The following is a 21,958-nucleotide window of genomic DNA, read 5'->3' as shown; positions in this document are numbered from 1 at the left end:
TTTCCCATGTACTCCTGGGGGCTGTGTCATGATGACCAAGCATTCGGCCAACTGAACAACACTCCCATCTTTTTGAAGCCTTATTATTTTGAGACAGTCTCACCTAAGTTGCTAGGTAGACCTAGAATGTGACTCTCCTGTCTCAACCTCCAAAGTAGCTGAGATTACAGGCTGGATCTAAAGGGCTCAACTGGGATTTTGCATTTTTAAGGCGGCTCCCCTGGGTGATGCCACACTGCAGGCCTTGGGCCTTTCACAGGAACTTGTAAAAAAAATGCATGTTCCTGGGGGCATTCAGCTCCAGCCACTTTGATTGCTCAGGTGTGAGTGGCTCTCAGTGCCTTGTCCTGCAGAACTCCATAAAGAAGATACCACTGCCTCAGCACCTAGAAGTTGGAAAGGAAACATGGAGAGAAGAGGCCCACCTGAGCTCAGCCTCCTCCTGGGGCTTCCCCCAGCCCCCCACTGCAGATCCAGTTGGCACTTTCCTTGGCATCCATGCATATTCATTTAATGGCTCAGGAGGAAGCAATGTGAGACAGCTCACAACTGTAACCACAGCACTTGTGAGGCTACAACAGGAGGATTAGGAATACATACATAAGCCTGGGCTACATCAAGAGTTCCAGGCCAGACTGGCCCACAGAAGACCCTATCCCAAAGTACAAAACCAAACAAAAGTCTCCAGACCAATTAGGAGTGGGGAATGAATGAAACTAACTGCTGAAGTAAACTGTTAATACTGTGAGCTCAGGTTTTTTTTTTTTTTTTTTGTTTTTCGAGACAGGGTTTCTCTGTATAGTGAGCTCAGTATTTTAAAGTCACATTGTTTGAGCACAGTTGAATTTTACAATTCTTGTATTGAACAAATTCACTTTTGAGAATTTATAATTTGTATCTTAAATAAAGAGAAGTCTTTGTAGGCAGCAGCAGTTTTCAAATCACAACAGTAGCTGGGCAATGGTAGCGCTCCCCTAGTCCCTGCACTCAGGAGACACAGGTAGGTGACCTGTGAACTAGAGGCCAGCCTGGTCTAGAGATTGATCAGTTCTAAGACATCAAAGGTTACACAGAGAAACCTGCCTTGGAAAAACAACTCCCAATAGTGACAGCTGGGAATTGATCTCATAGAAGGCAAATCACAAACTACAAAACACTCCTCGGTGGAAGTTACATAATTAGAAGCATCTATTCTGCTAGGTTCACACAGGGAAAATAGGATGCGTGGTTATGTAAAAAACCCAAGACATTAAGTGGTATATACTGCATGGTTACATAGACTGGTGTCTCTAAAAAGACTGAAATACAAAAATAACTTGATATACTCAGAATGTGATCTCTCCTCCCACCTCCAGCACAATGGCCTAGCCTCTCACCCACAGGCAGCACCAACTCCCCTCTCCTACTTTTCCAAGGGGCCTCATAAACAGGTCACAATCCATGGGACGGTACCTTGGCACCTCATCTCCTGCTGTTCCCTTGCTGTTCCCTTCTGCCTCAGTGCCTTGGCATGCGCCATGCTTAATGCAGGAAATGTGCAGCCTCCTCAGCTGAGTAAGTCCTCCTCCAGTCCCTAAGGTGATTCCTTTAAAACAGCTTCCCTGTGCTCTCCCCTCGGTGTCTCTGCATAGCCCTTCCCTCCCACAGCAAACAGGCTTTGTTTTCCTGATTGCAATCCTGGGTCTTAGGCTTTCTCTGCTGCAACCCTCCTTCCTGGCACACAGTAGGCCATCAGTGAACATTTCCTGAATGAAATCAGGTACTGTAACTATCCAGAACTATCCAGAGCTCCCTGTTTCTAATGCCGCTTCCTAATAGGGCTGGCAGCAGAAGCCAACAGCAGTATGCAGAGGCAGGCAGGGTGGCTCATCATTTCCCTAGTGTCCTTTAGTGCACAATGGGTCCGGGAAAGCAACACAGAGAGTCCAGTGGGTCTAGCTTATCACCCACAGCTGTGTGGCCTTGCCTGGGAGAAAATGTCTCTAAATATTCACTTTTTTTTTTTTTTTGTCAGAAAGAAAAGGATAATACCGGGGGCAAACTAAGTAAGAGGATGCCCATAAAGCCCTAGCACAGTGCCTGGCAATAAGCAGCAGTTAAACTCCACAACGGCCACACAGGGATCTTGTTCTATTCCAGGTTTACACCGCTCACGAGCTGACCTGAAACTTAGAACCCACCAGATTCAGCCCTTACGGGGAGAAACTGGGTCAAAGTTTCAGTACAGTGCTTGCCACAGACTAGAGCCCAGCACCTGCTCTTCAGAAATGCTGTGCCCGTCAGGGTGGTCTGCATGGTCACCCACTGGGGCTCCAGCCTCTAAATGCCCCCATGCAAGGCAGAATCTAGAACCACCTGGTCACTTCACTTCTTACAAATGAGAGCAGGAGCATCAGGAGGACCTCACCACACTGGCTGGAGGGGCGAAGACTGCTCCCAAGCTGGGGCTTTACATGACCTCTGTGCACGGATGTGTCAGAGGCTTGGTGAGCAGTCCTTAGGGGACAGCTGCCGTGAGGGCTGAGACCACAGAGCAGAGGCTGGGAGGGTCTTAGAGACAGCAGCCTTCAGTGCACCCTGTCAGCCTCACCAGCAGCTCAGTGATGCTGCTGAGGCCCGGACACTGCCACTGTGGTGCGAGCACGCACCCATCCTCAGAGCACTGGACCACTCACTGCTAACTCCAGCCTGCTGTGCTCACAACAGAGGAGCCCAGGGATGGCAGTAGCTGGGCCTGGCAGTGGAAAGTCTGCGGGCCCTTTAGGGGATCCCCAGAAAAGCAGCCAATAGGCCCACTTACTCCTTGGCTTTGTCTGCACTTATAAGGTCACTTTAGGTATCTGTGCTAATGGACTCCACTGAATTTTAAAAACAAAGGGGAGTTTTCAGGTAGTCTTGCATGGCTTTGCATCAAAACTACAGAGATCAACTGAGTGTCGAGGTAGACACTCCTGTAATCTCAGCATTTAAGAGGTAGAGGCAGAAGGATCAGGAGTTCAAGGCCAGCCTGGGCTATATGAGATTATCTTAACCTTACCCCTGTGCTCCTCCCCCAAACTCTCAACCAAGAAAATACATGTGTGTGTGTGTGTGTGTGTGTGTGTGTGTGTGTGTGTAGTCTTCCTCTTTATAAAGTAACTGCTCAAGAGAAAGTTGAGCACTGTAGGCCACTCCGAGCAGGGCGAGCCCAGGCTGAAAGTGGCTGCTTGGTATGTGCATGACCATGCAGCCCAGAGCAGCTCTGGCTGGGGAGCATGGGAGCCAATGCCTGGGATGGAATGCCTTCTCTTCCAGGAAGTCCTTGGTACTGTTCTCCACCTCTGGCAGGAGAGAAAAGGGGTGTGCTGTCCCAGGAACATCCTTAGCAGCCAAGCCTGGTTGGGGAATGGGGGTAGGGGGCTCCAGATGGGATCAAAATTCATCCCGAAGCTGGGAGGGTCTGTCCATGCCAAAGAAGGACGACTGCCTCCCATGGAGGTCCCGCTCCCGCTTCACGAAGGCAGTGAACGAGGAGACACAGTTTCCAATGAAGTGGTCAGCCTGGCCGAGGATGTACAGGTCGATTTGGGCCACCTCGGGTTTCAGGCTCACCACCTTCACCTGTAGGGAGGAAGATAAGGCCAAGGTCAGTTGAGCCAAGACTAAGAGACCACACTCTCAGCCTTCCTCTCCTGAGTAAAGTTTCAGACCAAGAGAAGGTTGGAGAGGATGAAGACTGGGGTGAGGGTTTTGAAGTGTGGTCACCTGAGTCCTGTCTCCCACGCCATGCCTCAGCACCACTCCTGCTGGTTCCTTCTTTACCCTACAGCGCCCTCACAACTCATCCAAGGCTGCCCAGGCCTGGAGGTATACTCATGGGTACACAGTATGATCTCAGGAGGCACAAGGCCCCAGGTTCTACCCTCAGCATCAAACAATCCTCCCAAGAAGCCGCAAGCCGCTCAAGCTAGCTTACGTGCTGCCTGCGTGGCTGCCCTCAAGCTGGACACGGGGGGGGGGGGGGGGGGCGTAAGGAGCACGCAGCCATCTCATGCAGCTGCCTGGGCGCCCGCCTCGTCCCAGCAACCTTCCCAGGCCTCATGTCCTGTCCAATCTACCCACCCCTGAGACCTCTGTCACTTCCTTCGAGGGCCTACCCCACACTAGGCCTGACCAACTTCAGTGCCCTCTTTGCTGTCCTCACAGCATCTCCTGGTCTGGTCACTACACAAGTGCCAAAAGAAACATCTTAGACCCCATGTCCCCACTCCTGCTCTCCAGCTGCAGACCCTTTACGGGTGCCCTACTGCTTTTCAGTAAGGATGGCAGATCCGAAATGCACCTGATGAGGCCTGCCAAGCTGGTTCTCTCATCTCCCAGTCCTTAGAAACTCCAGCTCCAGTCTGCCAAGCTCCCTCCCTCCCATTTCTCCTCAGGTCTTTGCATATACTTGCATATACTCCTTTATGGAGTGTCCTGGCTAGTTTTATGTCAACTTGACACAAGCTAGAGTCATCAGAGCAGAGACAGCCTCAGTTGAGAAATATTTTCAAAATGCCTGCTTGGGCTGGATGCAAGAATGTAGACCACTTTCTTTCTTTTTAAGATTTATTTTATATATGAGTATGCTGTTGTTGTCTTCAGGCACACCAGAAGAGGGTATCAGATCCCATTACAGATGGTTGTGAGCCACCATGTGGTTGCTGGGAATTGGACTCAGGACCTCTGGAAGAGCAGTCAGTGCTCTTAACCACTGAGCCACCTCTCTAGTCCTAGACCATTTTCTTAGTGATCAGTGTGTGGAAGGCCCAGCCTATTGTGGGTGGTGCCATCCCTGGGCTGGTGGTCCTGGGTTCTAATAAAAAAGCAGGCTGAGCAAGCCATGAGGAGCAAGTCAGTAAGCAGCAGCACCCTTCTATGGCCTCGGCATCATCTGCCTCCAATTCCTTCTCTGTTTTGAGTTTTTTGGTTTTGTATTTTTTATTTTTAATTTTTTTTTGAGACAGGGTTTCTCTGTGTAGCCCTGGCTGTTCTGGAACTCACTTTGTTTTGTTGTTGTTGTTGTTGTTTTCGGTTTTTTTTCAAGACAGGGTTTCTCTGTGTAGCCTCGGCTGTCCTGGAACTCACTCTGTAGACCAGGCTGGCCTCAAACTCAGAGATCCACCTGCCTCTGCCTCCCAAGTGCTGGGATTAAAGGTGTGCACCACTATGCCCGGCATTGAGTTCTAGTCCTGATGTCCTAAAATGATGAAGAGATGTGGAAGTGTGAGCCAAACCGTTTTCTCCTGGACTTACTTTTGGCCACACTGTTTTATCATGGCCCTAGTAACCCTAACTAAGACATAGGGGATAACCTCTCTTTACCTGGCTGTACTGGCTAGTTTTGTGTCAACTTGACACAGCTGGAGTTATCACAGAGAAAGGAGCTTTAGTTGANGAAATGACTACATGAGATCCAGCTGTAAGGCATTTTCTCAATTAGTGATCAAGGGGGAAAGGCCCCTTGTGGGTGGGACCATCCCTGGGCTGGTAGTCTTGGGTTTATAAGAGAGCAAGCTAAGCAACCCAGGGGAAGCAAGCCAGTAAAGAACATCCCTCCATGGCTTCTGCATCAGCTCCTGCTTTCTGACCTGCTTGAGTTCCAGTTCTGTATCCTTTGTATCCTTTGGTGATCAACAGCAGTATGGAAGTGTAAGCCGAATAAACCCTTTCCTCCCCAACTTGCTTCTTGGTCATGATGTTTGTGCAGGAATAGAAACCCTGACTAAGACACTGTCTAATGCCGCTTACCCTTCCCTTCTCCAGTCATGTGGCCCACACTGGGGAAGCCCTCCCTCCCTGCTGTGTACCAGGTCAGTGACCTGTGCTCTACTCTTGGAGCACATGGCTGTTTGTGGCTCTAACCCCTCAGTGGTTCTCTGTTAACCCTATGTCCTGCTGGACCTGAGCTGGACCTTTGTTGCTCTGTTTAGTCTCAGGGAACTGAAGTTGAACAAGCCTTCACTCACCCACAGTCTTTCCCCAGTCTACACTGTGACCCTGAAGGCAGGACCACCTCTCATACACTGATGTCCCAGCTTAATAGTGTGAGGCTCTGCTCTGAACAAAGGTAGGGAGCTGGTGAAGCTGCTCTGTCAGAAAGATGCTTTGCAAGCAAAAAGACCTGAGTTTGAGGGCCGGGCGTGGTGGCACACTCCTTTAATTCCAGCACTCGGGAGNCAGAGGCAGGNGGATTTCTGAGTTCGAGGCCAGCCTGGTCTACTGAGTGAGTTCCAGGACAGCCAGGGCTATACAGAGAAACCCTGTCTCAAAAAACCAAAAAAAAAAAAAAAAAAAAGACCCGAGTTTGATCCCCAGCACTTAGGAAACAAAGAGAGGCTGATCTCCTTGAGTTCAAAGCCAGTCACAGCTGCACAGTGAGACTTTTTTTTTTTTTAAGTAAGCTAGCTAGCTTAGCTTAGTGGTGTGTGCTCAAAATCCCAGCAATGGAAAAGGAGACAGGCAGTTTCTGGGACTGGCCAGCTAAGTTTCAGGTCCGTGAGAGATCTTGTTCAAAACAAAAGGGAAACGGTACCCGAAGTTGTCCTCTTACCTCCACACACACATTTACATATGTGTGTGGACGTAACACAGTTGTCACACATTTACATATGTGTGTGGACATAACACAGTTGTCACACATCAAGAAGGGGACGAGAGTAAAATATAAGCCCACAGGAAATGGGGTTGAAGAGTGGAGGTGGGGTAGGGGTAGGGGTAGGGCAAGAACACCAGTACAGGAACAGGAAGTAGGCCATAACAAGAGGCTCAAGGCCTAACTAATAAGTGCATCAACCCTAAAGCTCATGAAAACCCCCTGGGACTCTCCACATGCCTCAGCTCCGTGCAGGTGAGGAGGGGTGGGCAGAGTTGCCTGGAAGCGCTCTGTTGTTCACCAAGCTTTCTGGCACCAGGAGCCTTGTTTCCTGGATTGTTAAAGACACTATCTTTTAATCTCAGCCAAAAGTCCCCAAACAGTCCCATCTACTCCTGAATTTACCAGTTCTGTCATTCCAGCTGCTGTGGGCCCTGGGACGCCTCAGTTAGCTCTGCCCTTTCTGGGCAGCACTCCTCATCTACAGCATGCAGGGGCAGATAGAGTGAGAGGGCCTTGAAGACTCTTAGCTGATTTTCTATCTAGGAAATGGGCAGGGCACAGCAGAAGGCATTGAGCCTACACTTGCTTGCTGGCTGGGGCATCGCTCATGTTTTAGGTGGTGGAGCAAGTGAAAACACAGAAAGATGCCCCATATGTAAGGCCAGCGGCTCCCAATGTCTGCTGCACCCTTCATTTTAAATATCCATATTAATAAAATACATGTTCACCTCTTATTTCTAAATGTCAGAGTCCTTAGTCAAACTTTGAACCTCTTTTACATAATTTCTTTTTTTTTTTTTTTTTTTTTTTTTTTGGTTTTTCGAGACAGGGTTTCTCTGAATAGCCCTGGCTGTCCTGGAACTCACTTTGTAGACCAGGCTGGCCTCGAACTCAGAAATCCGCCTGCCTCTGCCTCCCGAGTGCTGGGATTAAAGGCGTGCGCCACCACGCCCGGCACATAATTTCTTAATAGCCTCTAAATTATTCTGGGTCACACATTTTAAAAAATCATCTTTCTACTGTCTTCCTCTTAGGGCTGCTGGCATCTGAGGTCCTCAGTCACCTGGTCTCCCGAATGCCTACTAACTAGTCTCTCAGCCACCACAGAGGCATGCTCACTGTTCACCTGCTACTCCCTTGACGTAAACATCGGCCAAGCAAATTCTGCTGCTGAGCAGCACCTCTTGAAATACCCACGAAGCACAAAAGGTCTCCCCTTCATTCATTTCTGGTACCAACAAGAGCTCATTTACTGAGCATTATTTTAGTCGTGGGAAACATCATCATTTCTCTATAAAACAGATCTTTACAGATGTGTTGAAGACAGGTGCTTTTCAGTTCTACTCTATTGATGAGGAATCAGCACAGAGGGTCAGGTAACTTTTCGCAAGGCTGAAGAATGAGTAGACTTCAAGTCTCAAGGACATTTCTGGAGCCAGGTGTAAGGATGAAAGCCTGGAACCCGGCAGTTGGACGAGGCAAGAAAGAAGATGAGAAGTTCAAGGTCATACTGCATTCAGCTACATATTGCATTTTTTAGCCTGTCTGGGCTAGATGACACCTGACCCTATTGTGCACTCCATTTCAGAGACCACTGTGTTCTTATCCAACAAAGCATTTGCACTGTGTGCCAGGCACTGCCCTAGAGCCCATGACGACAGGTGGCAGCCTCCAGAAGTCAAAGCACCCGGGCAAACCTCAGAGAACAGAAGAGGGGGGCTACACTAGCCTCAGGTGCGCTAGAAAATGCCTCAAGCAAAGAAAGGACCTGGGGATGTTCCAGCAAGGACGCAGGAGAACTCACAGACATGTCTGAGCTGTGGACAGAAGGAATGTTAGGGATCAGTGAGGCAAGGAGCTGGTGGGGGGAAGCCCAAAGCAGGTAGAGGAGATGTGGGACTAGCAGACTCTGGGCCAGGCGCACCTTCTCTTTGAAGAGCTGCTGGATCTCTGACACATAGCTCTCAGAGTCTGTGGCGATGTAGACCGATCTGGCATTCAGTGCTCTCACCCAAAGCGTCACAGCCCGCTGGATTTCCTTCAGGTCGGGGAGGCACATGGTCATGGTGAGAGGGGTCGCTGTGCTGCGGCTGTAGCCCACACACTGAGGGGAAGCCATGAAGTGTGACCCTGCAGTCCCATCCTTCAGCATGGCACAGGCGTTCTTCTACAGGGAGGGGTAGAGGGCAGCAGAGTTAAGAGAAGCAGCTGTCTTGAACACAGGAATGGGTAAATGGAAAAGTGCTACAGAGGAGACTAACGTGTGTGTGTGTGTGTGTGTATTGAACATGTTAAGTGAATGTCCTCCCACTGCCTAACCACTACTATATATGTATTAATAGCACTAAGGGCTAAGGGAAAACCCAGGACTGGTGAGGCTGACCTGTAATCTCAGCACTTTGGAGGCAAGATCATCAAGTTTTGTTTTTTTTAAAGATTTATTTATTTAATGTATGTGAGTACACTGTTGCTCTCTTCAGACACACCAGAGGAGGGCATTCGATCCCATTACAGATGGTTGTGAGCTACCATATGGTTGCTGGGAATTGAACTCAGGACCTCTGGAAGAGCAGTCAGTGCTCTTAACCACTGAGCCATCTCTCTAGCCTAATCATGTTTTAAGGAAAGCTTTGGCTACAGTGAGTTTGAGGCCAACCTTGGCTACAAAAAACCCTGGGGGTGGGGCCATACAAAAACACTGTTTTTTTTCTGAGTGGGGTTGAAAAGCATTTTTCTGCTCTGTTGTTATCTGGGACTTCAGTAGAGCTCAGCACTGCTGATAAGGGAGGCTTATCTGATTCCCGCTCAAGTGGGACTTCAGATCATTCCCCTGAGGCACATGTTTGCTATAGGCTCCAGAGAGATAGGCTTTATCTGGCTGAGGTGGGTCCAGTCTATTTCTGACTAGTTTTTCTCATGTACTTGACTCTTTTTATAAAGCTATTTCTTATCCTCTAGAGAGATGACTACATGTTTTTCTTCTTGGGGTACTCTACATAAATTCTGGGAGGATGAAAACACCTGCACTTCTGAGGAGCCCAACCTCCATGACAGTCCGTGTCTCCCCTCCCCCCTTCCCTTCTCTTCCCCAAGACAGGGTTTCTCTGTTTACTCCTGGCTGTCCCGAAACTTGCTCTGTAGACCAGGCTGGCCTCAAACTCACAGAGATCCACCCGCTTCTGTATCTGCGTGCTGGGATTAAAGGTGTGTGCCACTCAGTCTCCATAGTTCCCTTTCAATAGCAATCTACTGGCTGAACTGAGGCAGAGGATTCCTCGTTTGGGATCTGACTTAATGGCCTAGTTTGCCCATGTGCAAACACCAGGGTACAAATGGCAGCTGCTAAATGCTAGCTCTCCAGCAGGAGCTCCACATGCATACTTCTGATGTGTGCTGTAGTAGCAAGATCGTGAGCTAAAACCCAGACTTGGTGGAGTTAGCTGTCTCTGCTCCAAGCCAAGGCAAATGCCAGCCAGAGAGAGGAAGAGGAAGTTACCCAGTCGGAGCCAATGCGCAGATGAATGCCCACATAGGGCCGGACGAGGTGGGTACTGATCTGGGCCTCTCCCGTCCTCACCATCTCATCTGACCATACCATGTACTTCTGGAGCTCCCTGTGCTCCTCCAGGACAGGGAACTGTGCTGGGGCCCCGGGCAGTGCAAGCACAGGATGCTCCTTTGCAGGAAATCTAGGCATAAGATGGAACAAGGGGAAGTCAGACAGGAGGCAAAAAGAGCCCTGCTGCCACCCCCATGGGATAAAGGATGGCATTGCACCATGCCCCAGAGACCCCGTGGAGAGGCCCCTATAACAAGCAAGAGACGAAAGGTTGTGAAATCTCAACTGGCTGATAAGAAACCTTGGTGGAGACAGCAGGCACAATATGCAATACTGTTCCAGCCGCACGGAATTTACAACCTTCTTTGCTTGTTTAACAATTAAAAATTTACTGTAGAGCATTCCAACATTTAATATATCACGCTGGCTTCCAATCTGTGGTATGGTAATTCATTCCAGGGTGGGGTGTCTGGACCCAGCCTTGCCCTTTTACCCATACAGCAGGACTGAGACATGAAGCTGCTTACACAGACAATGTTGGTCCCACTCGTAGGGACTGTGCACATGGGATTAGCCTAGTCACTCAATACTTAGCAAATACTTATTGTTTATGTCAGGACCCAGGAAGAATGACACCAGCCTGGTCCCTACCCTCATGTGATATACCAAAGGTCTTCAGATAACCCCAGCACACAGAATCCTTTCTGCAATCTTTCCACATATATCTATCTTCTGCTAGACTAGGCTCCAGTGGCAGTGCCTTCTGTCTGCCTTAACCAGTGCTTTGAGCATGCAAGGGTTCAGTAAGCCAAAGAGCAGCAAACCCGGGTTTCCTCTCCAGCTCAACCCAGACTCCTGTCCAGAACCATAAAGCACTGCTTGCTGTCTGTGAACTCAGAGTGCACTTCTGATTCCAGACTTCTGCTTCCAAATATCTGCCCCACCCACTGAAGTCCCTTCTAGGTATTACAAACTAGGAAAGCCACTCTGGAAAAGTTTGCAGTTAGTTGCTTATGAAATCAGATATGACCCAGTGGTAGCTCTGTGAGCACTCACTCACCAGGGAGATACAAGCCTGTATTCACACACAGACATGTACTCTACTGTTCATAGCAGCTGTACTCCAGCTGCCCTAAGCTGGAAACAGCCCAATAGAACCATTAGTTCATCCACACCATGAAGTGCCACTGCCATACAGAACATGGGCTACCAAACAAGCTATGGCTCTTAATGGAATTACCCTAAGTGAAAAAAGCCAATCCCCCTAGAGCACAAACCATATGAATCCATCGACATACCTTTGAAAGGGCAAAGTAGAAAAAAGGCTAATGGCTGCTGGGGATGGTGTGTGTTTAGGGAGGCACGGATAGTAATAAGCTTGCAATATAAAGGTATGTACATTGAAAGAAACACTCAGTATCTTAGCTGTGTTACTGGTTATATGAACCTACAAAAATCACACATAACTAACATACACATACACACAGCTGTGTATAAGTTAAAAAAAAAAAAAGACAATTTAAACAAGATAGGAGGATTGCATCACTGTCAAGATCCTGGCCGGGATACTGAGTCAAGAGTACATGACAAGATCTCTTTAAACTGTCACAAATGCATGCAGATCTATGGTCACATAAAAACAACAACAAAAAAAAATAGTTCAAAAAAAAATTATTAAAGGGCCAGCAAAATGGCCCATGGGATAAAGGTGTGTACCAGCCGAGCCAGGCGACCTGAGTTCAATTCCTAGGACCCGCATGGTAGAACTGAACTGACTTTAGTAAGCACATAGAGAAAGTAAAATAAAAATGTAAAAATTATCATGGAATATTGTAAACCCTAAAACAAATATGGAAAATAATTGACATGCCCATGGCCTACATCAGCAGATACTAATGCTGTATTGTGCTTCGGAGTTTAAAAACATTCATATGGAGGGCTGGTGAGAAGACTTGGAGAATAAAGGTGTTTGCATGGAACATGAGGACCTCAGCTGGTTACCTGGAATCCACATGAAGGCAGGAAAGAACCAACTGCAGTTAGTTGTCCTCTTACACACACACACACTCACACACACACCCCTACCTCAGAATGAATAAAAAACACAAAAGCCCTAGCTCACCATGTCATTCCCTTCTTTTCTTCTCCCTCTCTAAAGACAACATGTTCTCTTCCATAAGTCCATCCAACCATCCATCCATCCATCCACCCACCCACCCACCCACCCACGGCTTAGTTTCCTTGTCTGTAAGAGAGTTGAAAACAGTATTACCTCATAAGGCTATTAAAAAACACAACTCCATATTTAAGGTATACAAGGTAATGTTTTGTATGCAGTGCTCAGCACAGTCAAGCTAGTTAATATATCCATTTATAGGGCTACTGAAAGGATTGCATGGATTAATGTAAATAAAACCTTTAGAGTAGTGCGTGGCATGCAGAAAGGTCTTACAGAATGCTGAGCATCATCATCATCATGGTACACATAACCTAGTTCACCTTTAAAAGATTTAACTTTATGCTGGTGTCGTGTTGCATGCCATTAACCCTGGCACCAGGGAGGCAGAGAAAGGCAGGTGGATCTCTGAGTTCCAGGACAGCCTGATCTACAAAGTGAGTTCCAGGACAGCCAGAGAAACACTGTCTCGAAAAACAAAACAAAACAAACCCCAAAACAAACAAACAAAAAACCCAAACCACAAAGAAATGTCATTTTATGTTTGGTGATTGGATCATATTGATTTTGGAGACCACAGGATTGTGATGACATCTCTGACATCCCCAGTTTGCATGGATAAACTCTGTTGGCCAGTAGGCCGACTCATTCTCCACTCACACTGTGGAGCTGCAATGCACCTGCCACACCTTCTTCACCCTGACACAAACACACTCTTTAGCAATGCCTTCCACGCCTCCAGACAGGTCACCACTCCCAGGCTCAGCTCCTTCCCCTGCATGCTGACAAGCTCAACAGCTTTGTTGCCAGGACTGGAGAACACTGAGGGCAGTGGCCCTAGTGGTCCCTTTTCCATGATTTTCCCAGATATTAGTCAGAGTCCTATGCCATGGACGCAGCCTGGCTCTGTATGATGCTTGTCTGGATGGACTCTTAAAGGTTCTGTTTATATGTGTATACTTGGCAATAATGTACTGAACCATATTATGTGAAAAGCAATTGCTTTATTTACATATTAACTCATTTAATTCCCACAAGAGCCCTTTAAGGGAATTGTGCCTACTATTATCTTACTGATAAGGAAACAAGAAGGCTGTATAACATGCAAAGTCACAGGATGGAAACTGTCGGAGCAGGGTTTGCATCAGGCAGTAAGCTTCACTTTTTTTTAAGTTTTAAAATGTATACGTGTTTAAATGTATGAATCTGCATCATATGTGTGCATGTGCCTATGTTAGACAGAAGAAGGTGCTGAATCTCCTGAAACTAGATTAGATAGGCAGCTGCAAATTGCCTGATATGAAAGCTTGGAACTGAACCTGGGTCCCCTGTAAAAGCAGCAGTGCTTTTGAGACAACCTTACTATGTAACTCTATGTCCTGGAACTCACTACATAGACCAGGCTGGCTTTGAACTCACAGAGCTCTACTTGCCTCTGCCCCCTGAGTTGGGGAACTACCACGCCCAGCTCAGTCAGGGCTTTTACCAGCTCTACTAGCTGTGTTCTTGATTCCTAAATCTTACTCTCATTTTCCTGCCCAGCTAGGGAGCATCTCCTAATACAGAAATATGAAGCTTCTCTGAGCCACAGCTCATAGCACTGGCAACAGGTGCCGTAAATATTTTTAGAATTGAATGTGAGGGATCAGGGGCCCTATAAAAATCCCAGGGCATGATGGCAGTGGGTAAAGGAGGAAGAAACTAATGTTACTTCATCACCTTACCATGGGCCAGACCTGAGGCTAAACTCATTTTAGACATCACTTCAGGGGCCTCTAACAGGAAAAGGTTTTCTGACATGATGGGTGGTGAATTACTAGGATAAATCAGTATTTATGTCCTTCCTGTTCTCTCAGAAAGAGCCTGGAACTGACTCTTGGTGAGTTCAGTTTTGGAATGTTTAACCCTGTGCCAGCACAAAGCTGTCCCAGTAGGACTACATCAGCTGTGACTCGACATGCAACAAACAAGCGGTCGGTCATGACTCCATGGTTCACTCCCCTCAGTGATATCTGAGAATGGGAAGAGGGCCTCAGCTGCAAAGAAAACCTGACCAACACTACCGGCCAACCTGACCAGTGAATGAGTCTTTAAGGCTGGAGATCTCTCCAGTCAGCTCTGGGCATTGCTGAACTGGAACAAGACTTCAACACATGAGCCTTTGAAAGGGGTTTCATATCTAAACCATAATACATTGCTGGTCATTCTCCCAGATTTTAGCCTCTGCAAACACATAGAGGTCATATGTGATTGGCGGGGCCTATAGGGCTGAGTCTATGAAGCCCTGAAGGCCAACCCAGAGCTCCTACACAAAAATCAGGAGGAAAAATGTCCTTCGTGGCAGAAATCTTTTTTTTTTTTTAAATATTTACTTATTCATTTATTATATGTAAGTACACTGTAGCTATCTTCAGACACTCCAGAAGAGGGAGTCAGATCTTGTTACGGATGGTTATGAGCCACCATGTGGTTGCTGGGATTTGAACTCCGGACCTTCAGAAGAGCACTCGGGTGCTCTTACCCACTGAGCCATCTCACCAGCCCCAGCAGAAATCTTGAGAGAAGGACTCTGCCTTGTTTGTGTCTCTGTGTCCTCTGTACTCATTTACTGATCCTATAAATGTGTGTGTGGTGGGCCTAGAGGGCCTCAGTAGCCACGGTGTGGCATTGATGTACCCCTGAGGTTCTCAGGCCCAACAGCAGGAGAGCTCCAGCCTTGAAACAGATTCGGCCACTGATTCATAGTTGAATGGACTACTAGGAGGTGCGGCATAGCTGGAGAAAGTAGGACACTGAGGAAATGCCCTTAAGGGTACTGTCTTGTTGCTGGTCCCTCTCCCTGGCTCTTTCTGCCTCCACCCTGTGAGCTGACTTAATTCCAATTGCTGCCTACCATAATGTTGTGCTCCATTACAAGCCTGGAAGTAGCAGAGTCAAATGACAATGGGCTGAAGCCTTTGAGATCATGAGCCAAGACAAACTTTTCCTCCATTAGGTTTGTTTTCTCAGGTATTTTGTCCATGACTGGAAGCATACCATACACCCAGACATCTACTCTTTATACATGAGGATAATTTCAACACAACGGTTCACATACTTCCAAGAGTAAATAAACAGACACCTTTATCTGTTGAATTGAAGTTTGTGGACTGAGAACCAGCAGAGCTGGAAGGATTCTCTGAATCCATGTGGTGGGAGACCAAACAGGTAAACCGCTAGTTACACTGCACTGTTTGGCCTTCAAGGGGGTGGGACTCAAACACATGCTTTGATACCGACAAACCCAGAAGACAATGCAAAGTGAACAAGTTGAACATAAACAGGCCAAGTACTACATGAAGGTTCATCCATCTCCTGAGGTCCCCAGAAGGGGCGAGTTCATAGTGAAAGCAGAATCCCTTACACCCAGGCAGGGGAAGTAGGAGTGGAAATTCGCCCTTACTGAGCAGATCTCTAGTCAAGAAGAGGAAAAAGGTTCTGGAGATAGAGGGTGGCAATGGCTACATACCGCGACCTGCTAAATGTGACTAAGTTGTACACTTACAGTGGTTTTCACAAAGCTCATTGAGATGGATGTGGTGTTGCACACCTGAAATCCCAGCACAGTAAGGCAGAGCAGGAAGAGCATTGGTATTTAGTGGCCTGTCTGGTCTATATAGTAAGTTGCAGGCCAGACTTGTCTTTAAAACACAAAAACAAACAAACAAACCTCCATCAACATAAATATACATAATATAATGCTAGCTACTCTTTTCACATTTGAAACTGACTTCATTAGCATGACTGTTTACAAGTTCAAGACCAGCCTGAGCAACACAGCAAGTTTAGTTAATGTATGTGTGTGTGTGTGTGTGTGTGTGTGTGTGTGTGTGTGTGTGTATGTATGAGTATGTATGAATATACAAATGTAGGAGGGAAGTCAGGTGGAGGTGGCATATGCTTTTAATCTACTGCTTGGGAGGCAGAGGCAGGTGGATCTCTGTGAGTTGGAGGCCAGCCTGGTCTACAGAGCCAGCTCTAGGACAGCGAATGCTACATAGAGAAACCATGTCTAGAGAAAAGAAAATGCAAGATAGGTAAATACATTTACTGAAGGGCTAATGGTGCTCCTTATAGCAGTGGAATTATAAGAAAATTTAATTTTGCTGTTTTGTTTTTAGACAGGGTCTCATGTAGCCTAACCTGGCCTTAAACTTACTATATAGCTCAGATTGGCCTTGAACTCCTGGTCCTCCTGTTTTAGCATTCTGAGCCTAGGAGTTACAGGTGCAAACTACCATGCCTAGACATTTATTTCTTTATTTAAAAAACAAACAACCCCCCCCAAACAAAAACCCAGAACTATCTAGTCTGAGATAGATATTCTAGACCACTCATTCTAAGAAATTAAATGTTAACCTGGATTTGAACTTTGAATAATTGGGATTCTATAAAGAAAACGGAAAATAAGAAAAATTAAAACAAAACAAAAACAACCAAACCAAACCAAACCAAACCACCACCACCACCAAGAAAACCCAGGCCAAAAGCACTATCCGGCCAAGCACAGGATCAGTCCTGTGGGTTGCCAAGGACAGTGAGCAGGAACTACTACAGTACTATCAGGCTGTGACCAGTTACCACCCACCTTCTCCTCACTCTACCCCAACCACATGCTCTTCTGTCCCTTGCCCATACTGTGCTTGTGGGCCTCTGTGACATCTTACCAAGAGTCACCTTCCTTCTATTCTACCAAGGAGTGCTCACTCCTAGATCTTAGTATGGCTGGTTCCTTCTCCTTGAAGTCTGTTCTGCTACTTGCAGTCAGACAGCATGTCCTTATGTCCTCAAAGCCCTAGCGTTCCACAATTGCTCTCTGTAAGTTTACTCAGTTCTTCCCTCGTTAGATGTGGAGCTCCATCAGAGCAGAAGCCTGATCTGCCTTCCTGTACCTCTAGAATCGAGAGCAATGCTTGAGAGTCAGCACCTGCTTCTTAGGCAGGCTCCTAGAGAGCTCTGCCTCCTTCAGACTGCCTCTTTATATCTTCAACTTTTCCCCAAACTGGACCTTAAGGCATAAGTTTAAGTTCTCACAACTTATAAACTCATATTCATATATAATTTATGTATATGAATGCTCTATTTGTATGTATGCCTGCATGTCAGAAGGGAGCATCAGAAGGAAGAGGCATCAAATCCCATTACAGATGGCTGTGAGCCACTGGTTGTAGTTAATGGGAATTGAACTCAGGACCTCTAGACCAGAAGCCAGTGCTATTAACCACTGAGCCTCTCTCTAGCCTATCACATGGTTCTTTTCTTTTCTTTTTTTTTTTTTTTTTTTTTGAGGGTTTCTCTGTATAGCCCTGGCTGTCCTGGGCCTCAGATGCTGTCTGACGTTCCTAGCTTTTGGGTTAGTGGAAGCCGGTGGTCTGCTAACTAACTTAGTAGATCCCAAGGTTTTTTTTTTTTTNTCTCTGGGTAGTCCTGGCTGTCCTGGAACTCACTCTGTAGACCAGGCTGGCCTCGAACTCAGAAATCCACCTGCCTCTGCCTCCCAAGTGCTGGGATTTTTTTTTTTTTTTTCAAGACAGGGTTTCTCTGTATAGTCCTGGAACTCACTTTGTAGACCAGGCTGACCTTGAACTCAGAAATCCGCCTGTCTCTGTCTCCCAAGTGCTGGGATTAAAGGCATGTGCCACCACTGCTCAGCTATATCACATGGTTCTTATAACATGACAAACTCAAACAAGATGGTTGAATGATGCATATGCTTGAGTACACTCCCCAGCTGATGTGCTGGTGCACAAGCATTGCCCCATCTCTGTCCCTGAGTATCAGACACTTAGTGTAGCTCTTTATGATTTTTTTAAAAGTTTTATTTATTTATTATATATAAGTACACTATAGCTGTCTTCAGACACACCAGAAGAGGGCATCAGATCTCATTAAAGATGGTTGTGAGCTACCACGTGATTGCTGGGATTTGAACTCAGGATCTTCCGAAGAGCAGTCAGTGCTCTTAACCGCCGAGCTATCTCTCCAGCCCACTCTTTGTGATTTACTTTCAGTGTTGCTTTTAGTGTTGGTGACATATTTTTCTCAGTGGAAACAAATATTATGCACCTTTGCCAAAAAGCTAAGGAGAGCTATTAGGGACAAATTTGTATCCTGTCTACCTTCCAATGATGCAATGCTGCTTATCACTTAGAAGTGAAGGAGGAGAACCCATCAGGTGATCAAATGGGAAGTGCTATCTGAGACCAGCAAAGAAGGAAATTAGACTCTCAAGTGGCTTAAGTGGCTTTTATATTAGCTGGAAAAAAAGGCCACACAGCAGCTGAACACTACGCCTTTAGGCCAGAATAGTAGCTCTTCTAAGCTAGTAATCCCAGCCCTGGGCAGGCAGAGATAGGAGGATGAGAAGTTTAAGGACATTCCTAGCTACATGGTGATTTTGAGGTAAGCCCGTTCTACAGGGCAAAAACCCTGTCTTATAAAAGGAATGGTTTTTGGAGTCAGACTTGTCCAGTTCTGCTACTTCAAGCTTCATGACCTTGGACGAGTGACTTCACTCTTCTCTGATTTCACTGTTCTATGTGTACATCTTAGATGACAATTCCATCTCAAAGACTCATTGATCCTGAGTTTAAACCTACCAAGACTCAGGAATAGTGTGGCATACAGCAGGCATGAAATATGTTAAAGATTCACATGCAGACCCAAGCTGGCCTTTAACCTACCATGTATGAGTAGGCTTCCTTCTGTAAAACTGAGGGTAGTTCAGTGGTATCAGGTCCTGAGATTAACCCAACATTCTCAAAATGGAATTAATAATAGTGATTTCATGAAATTTATTATAGACATAATAAAATAAAGCATGTGAATGACACCTAACTGGTTGCTTATTACGCACCATGTACTTTCTATGATAGGAAACAAATACTTTAGTGCAGTTTTCATTAAACCAAGGTGGAAGCTGGACCCAAAGACCTGCAAGGGTTTCTGTCTCCCAAGAAAGAAGCAAGGCTGGGTCTGAACTCCGGCCAGTGTTCACTCCTGGCTCTATTGCAGTCTACTGCTGGTCTGTAAATGTCGAATGCCATGACCACTTTCAATTCACATGCTCCTCTAACCCCCTAACAACAACAACAGCAACAACAAAAACAACATCATCATCATCATCTCTTCTTCTTTCTTTTTCTTTCTTCTTTTTCCTCCTCTATCACCCGCCCCCCCAAAGATAAGGGTTTCTCTGTATATCCCTGGCTGTCCTGCAACATTCTCTGTAGACCAGGTTGGCCTCAAATTCAGAGATCTGCTTGCCTCTGCCTCCAAAGTACTGAAATTTAAGGTATGTCCAGCCATACTTGGCTTTTAAACTGACTTCTTTTGTGGTAGCGGATCCAGGACCTTGTATATGCTAGGCAAGGTCTATAGTACCCCTTATTCTGACATCTAAGCCCAGGCTCTTTTCTGCCATGCTAGAACATCAACAACAGATCCCCTCACAAGTTTATCCATCTGACTAGACCGTGGTTCTCCAAAGACCAGGGCTGGGCTGTCCTCATTTTTCATATACCTTTGGCCTCTGAAAACTGTGTCTCACACATGACAGACGCTCCATAAATATTTCACAGCTTGTGCCTGTGTCCTGCTAACCTATTTTTTAAATAGGGCCTATGGCACACAATTAATAAAGCCTAGCTAGTAATTATAAGGGTGACATCACTTGCCAGTCTGCACCTGAGCTGTTCTCCAGGCACTGCTTCCAGTTTCACCTTGCTAAGAGGGAGACAAAAGGGGAACGATTCTCACGCCTGGAGGAGGAAATCAACATGCATGTGACTGAATATGTGCTTTTATGACATCCCTTATCAGCCGAGAAACTCTTGCTCAACCTTGGGGCAGGCGATGAGATGGAAACAGATCACATAGGATCCTAAGTTCAACAGAAAGAACACAGTGTTTGCACCTTTGGTCTCTTACAAGAGGGTGGGGTAGAAGGAGAAAGGACCTGGAAGGAGCTGGATGGCCCTGAGTCCCAGGCCTTCGTAAACCCAGTACTGCTATCCCCACCAAGTACCTCTGGATCCATTGTTCTTTATAGGAGGCGCTGAAGGAAATGCCAGTGAACAGCTCTGACTTATTGAAACTCACATGAAACTGGTCCCAGAATGGCCCAAAAGGATTTCCTTCCTGTAGAAAGAGAGTGGTAGAAAGCTTACTGAACCTGGAGACGAGGCCACAACCTGCAGAGAGAAGGGGCCTTGGAAGATGGATGATGTGACACCTGGTGTCAAAGGACAGTCTCTGGGCTGAGGAGAGGGCTCCAGCTTCTCTTTTGGCTTCCAACAGTGTTTGAAGGAGTCTCTCCTGGAACTATGAACTAGAGCAGTGGTCCTCAACCGTCCTAATGCTGCAACCCTTTAATGCAGTTCCTTATGTTGTGGTGACCCTCAACCATAAAGTCGTTTTCATTGCTACTTCATTAATTGTAATTTTGCTATTGTTCTGAATTATAATGTAAACATCTATGTTTTCTGATGGTTTTAGGTGACCCCTGTGAAAGGGTCATTTGACACCCAAAGGCAACACACAGGTTGAGAACCACTGAACTAGGGCTTTAAGAGGCTAAGACAGCATACTACTTTACCTGCTGAGAAAAGGAGAACACTCAAGTTAAGAGAGCAGACAGCAAGCCAAGTTACACCTGTGTCTTCTCTATCCTGTGAGGACATCGGCGGCACCTCCTTCACGGTCTGAGGAGTCACGGTGTAAATGAGTGGCCGCCAGCTGCCGGCATCACTGTCCCGAGAGCATCACTTACTATTCTGACAGCACCTCAGCTCCCAGTGCTATTACATACAGCCTCCTCTCTGAGCCAGCTAGAAACAAAGCTCAGAGAAGCGCAGTGTCAAAGGTGACACTGCTAACAAGTGTCAGAAACAGACAAACCCCCATCTTCTCCACATTTTGCCACCATGTAATCTCAAGGGCCCAGAGGACAGGAAACAGAAGAGGATCTACCTTCATGGGACATGTCTTCTTATCAGGACTTCGCTGGGCTGCCACCTCAAAGCAGTATGCCACCCGCTTCTCAGGGGGCCAGTAGGAGGGGGCCAGATTTTCCATGAAGTCCTCCAGGCTGACAACACGATGGTAGGCTTGGAGAGGCTCCAGTTTGAAGTACTTTTGGTAGGACACATGGAGCTAAAGGAGAAAAGGGAGGGGTCCAGGTCTCCATAGTACTCTTGTTTCCAGAAGACTATGATACTGGATAGAGCTCAGTGCTAGAATGCTGACCTAGCAAAGATGAAGCATTAGGCTTCATCCCCATTACAGCAGGCACGAGCAGACACTCAAGCTGGGGCAAAGACAAACTGAGAGAAACCATCTTCCAGCTCAAAAACAAACAGCAGAAGCTCTGGTGGTCCACCTATGCTCACGTGATCTCTGACAAGGGAGCTAAAACCATCCAGTGGAAAAAAGACAGCATTTTCAACAAATGGTGCTGGCACAACTGGTGGCTATCATATAGAAGAATGTGAATTGATCCATTCTTATCTCCTTGTACACAGCTCAAGTCTAAGTGGATCAAGGAACTCCACATAAAACCAGAGACACT

At 46.7% G+C, this 21,958-nt stretch overlaps 1 protein-coding gene across 1 annotated transcript in view; it reads right to left on the bottom strand.

The window, feature by feature from the left end:
* Window positions 1–1,801: 1,801 nt before the first annotated feature.
* Pofut1 (protein O-fucosyltransferase 1) overlaps window positions 1,802–21,958 on the bottom strand; it is a 27,220-nt gene continuing 7,063 nt past the window's right edge. The window contains exons 3-7 of the mRNA XM_021194164.2: window positions 21,361–21,543; window positions 20,417–20,529; window positions 10,113–10,305; window positions 8,541–8,783; window positions 1,802–3,600 (exon numbers count right to left, since the gene is read on the bottom strand). Coding sequence (XP_021049823.1) covers window positions 3,412–3,600; window positions 8,541–8,783; window positions 10,113–10,305; window positions 20,417–20,529; window positions 21,361–21,543 — 921 coding nt within the window. The 3' untranslated portion in view covers window positions 1,802–3,411. The remainder of the gene's footprint in view (window positions 3,601–8,540; window positions 8,784–10,112; window positions 10,306–20,416; window positions 20,530–21,360; window positions 21,544–21,958) is intronic.

This window comes from Mus pahari, chromosome 3 (genome assembly GCF_900095145.1).
Source record: "Mus pahari chromosome 3, PAHARI_EIJ_v1.1, whole genome shotgun sequence".
NCBI lineage: Eukaryota > Metazoa > Chordata > Mammalia > Rodentia > Muridae > Mus > Mus pahari.
The sequence above is the reverse complement of the archived record's forward strand: the minus strand, read 5'-3'. Positions and strand labels throughout refer to the sequence as shown.